Here is a 2,500-nt window from a genome sequence, read left to right on the forward strand (position 1 = left end):
AGAAGCTTGCATTTTTGGAAGGGAAGGTTAAAAGGATTGCTTCAGATATTAAGAGGACTAAGGAGATGCTAGATACAAATAACCCTGATGCTTCAAAGTTGATACTTTCTGATATCCAGGAGAAGATTTCTGGGATTGAGAAGGCTATGGGCAATGTTGAGGAAGATGGGAAAATGGTGGTGCCAAGAAGTCAAAATGATGAATTGGGGAAGATGGAGGAGAAAGAAGAGGTTGATGGGAAAGGATTTGGCAATGGATTCATCTCTGAGGAGTTAGAAGCAAGATTGTTTCCTCACCATAAGCTGCTTAGGGGTAGAACATCATTGATTGCATCGGGGTCGACCTCCAAGGTCTTGCAAGTAAAAGATGTTGAAATGATCAATGAATTGAATGGGAAAGAAAAGCCAGCGAGTCCAATTGATGAAAATCCCATAGCGCTAGAGTTCTTGGCTTCTCTGAATAAAGAGCAACCCAAGGCCGCTACTGAAGTTGAGAATGTTGATTTGCAGATGACTGATGTTCAAGATGTGGATGGTACTGTTAATTCGACAACACAAGATCCTTCGTTTAAAGTTTTGAATGGGAAAGATAATCTTGAAATTATGCTGACTAGTGATGAAAAACTCGATGAATTTGATGATCAAGAGAATATGCCAACAATGATTATGGAGGATGATGACATGGAAGATGATAGCATGTTTCAATTAAATCAGATTGGGTATAAGACCTCAACATGTGGATGGTTTGTGTCTGAGGGAGAATCTGTACTGCTTGCACATGATGATGGTTCATGTTCCTTCTACGATATTGTGCATTGTGAGGTATGTAATCCATTTCCCTAAAATTTCATAAACATTACATACATTTCTTGGTGATTAATTCTTCCTCATCCCCTATAATGATGCACAGCATAATAGAATTTTACCTGTTGAAGCATAAAACTGAATTGAACTAAGCAGTTCATAATTTCTCATCCTTCCAGAATAAAGCTGAATATAAACCTCCAGTTGGAATCTTGCCAAACATGTGGCAAGATTGTTGGATAGTGCGTGCCCCCGGTGCAGATGGTTGTTCAGCAAGATATGTTGTTGCAGCGTCTGCTGGGAACTCCATAAACTCGGGTTTTTGCTCATGGGACTTTTACTCTAAAGACGTGCGTGCTTCTCATATCGAGCATGGCACCACCACAAGCACAAGAACAGCCCTTGCTCCCTTATCCAACAACACTATATACAGAAGAAATGCCTTGTGTACTGTCATGGCATCTGAAAATCCACAATGGTGGTATAAACCCTGCGGACCACTCATCATATCAGCTGCTAGTAGCCAAAAGATGGTCAGGGTATATGACATTCGTGACGGGGAAGAGGTGATGGAATGGAGCTTGTCAAAGCCATTGATAGCCATGGATTATTCAAGCCCCTTGCAATGGAGAAGCAGAGGGAAAGTTGTAATGGCAGAGACAGAAGGCATTTCTTTGTGGGATGTGAGCTCAATGAGTCCTCAAGCATTGCTGTCTGTATCTTCTTCTGGACGGAAAATTTCAGCACTTCATGTGAACAATACTGATGCTGAATTGGGCGGAGGCGTTCGACAGAGGTAACAATACATCTAATACTGCTATCTCTATATCAAGTGGTTCGATTCACTCTTATCTTCCTAATGGTCTTTTGCTGTTATCTTTCTTCTAATCGATACTTCTGTTTATATTGTTATTGTTTGTTACTTCATATATCCTTTAATAATCCATATACATGTGTGGTCTTACAAATGTGACATCTGGAGACAACTCCAGCCAAGTTAGTCAGACTGTTAATTTGGTAACCACAATGTGACATCATGCATTGATTATCTGTCTCATTTTGCATTTCTTGGATTCATGAAGAGTGAGCTCGTCCGAGGTAGAAGGAAACGATGGCCTGTTCTGCACAGCTGATGCCATTCATGTTCTAGATTTCCGCCACCCATCCGGCATAGGCCAAAAGATACCCAAGGTTGGCGTAAACGTGCAATCTGTTTTCTCTCGCGGCGACTCCATTTATCTTGGCTGCACCACTCTAAAATCAGCAGTGAAGCGGCAGTTCTGCTCCCAAATCCAGCAGCTCTCACTGCGCAAGCCGGGCGTTTTCAGTACCTACGCATTGCCAGAATCCTCTGCTCATTCTCACCACATGGCGTTAACACAGGTCTGGGGGAACTCAAATCTTGCCATGGGAGTTTCTGGGCTCGGCCTGTTCGTTTTCGACTCCATTAAGGATGACAGGTTCCTGCCATTGGGTCTGGATCAAACGAATGACTCGGCTCTTAGAGAAACAATTGGTCCAGATGACTTGTTTTCGCCTTCTTTTGATTATTTGGCATCTCGGGTTCTGCTGATATCCAGAGATCGTCCGGCGCTTTGGAGGTATATGTTTTAAGGACTATATTGGATTCAACATCTGCTTGATCCATAAACAAAGATGTTTGTGCTGTTTTCTAAGTTATTAAGGTTTAGCTTCCT

At 42.1% G+C, this 2,500-nt stretch overlaps 1 protein-coding gene across 2 annotated transcripts in view; it reads left to right on the plus strand.

Annotated features, from left to right (window-relative positions):
* LOC109176454 overlaps nucleotides 1-2,500 on the plus strand; it is a 3,604-nt gene that overhangs the window by 972 nt on the left and 132 nt on the right. For both annotated transcript variants that reach the window (XM_019325887.1, XM_019325888.1), the window contains 3 exons: nucleotides 1-821; nucleotides 983-1,599; nucleotides 1,886-2,500. The exon at nucleotides 1-821 is cut by the window's left edge; the exon at nucleotides 1,886-2,500 is cut by the window's right edge and continues 132 nt beyond it. In XM_019325887.1, coding sequence (XP_019181432.1) covers nucleotides 1-821; nucleotides 983-1,599; nucleotides 1,886-2,417 — 1,970 coding nt within the window. In that variant the 3' untranslated portion in view covers nucleotides 2,418-2,500. The remainder of the gene's footprint in view (nucleotides 822-982; nucleotides 1,600-1,885) is intronic.

The sequence above is a fragment of the Ipomoea nil genome, unplaced genomic scaffold (genome assembly GCF_001879475.1).
Source record: "Ipomoea nil cultivar Tokyo-kokei standard unplaced genomic scaffold, Asagao_1.1 scaffold0706, whole genome shotgun sequence".
In the NCBI taxonomy this organism is placed as follows: Eukaryota; Viridiplantae; Streptophyta; class Magnoliopsida; order Solanales; family Convolvulaceae; genus Ipomoea; species Ipomoea nil.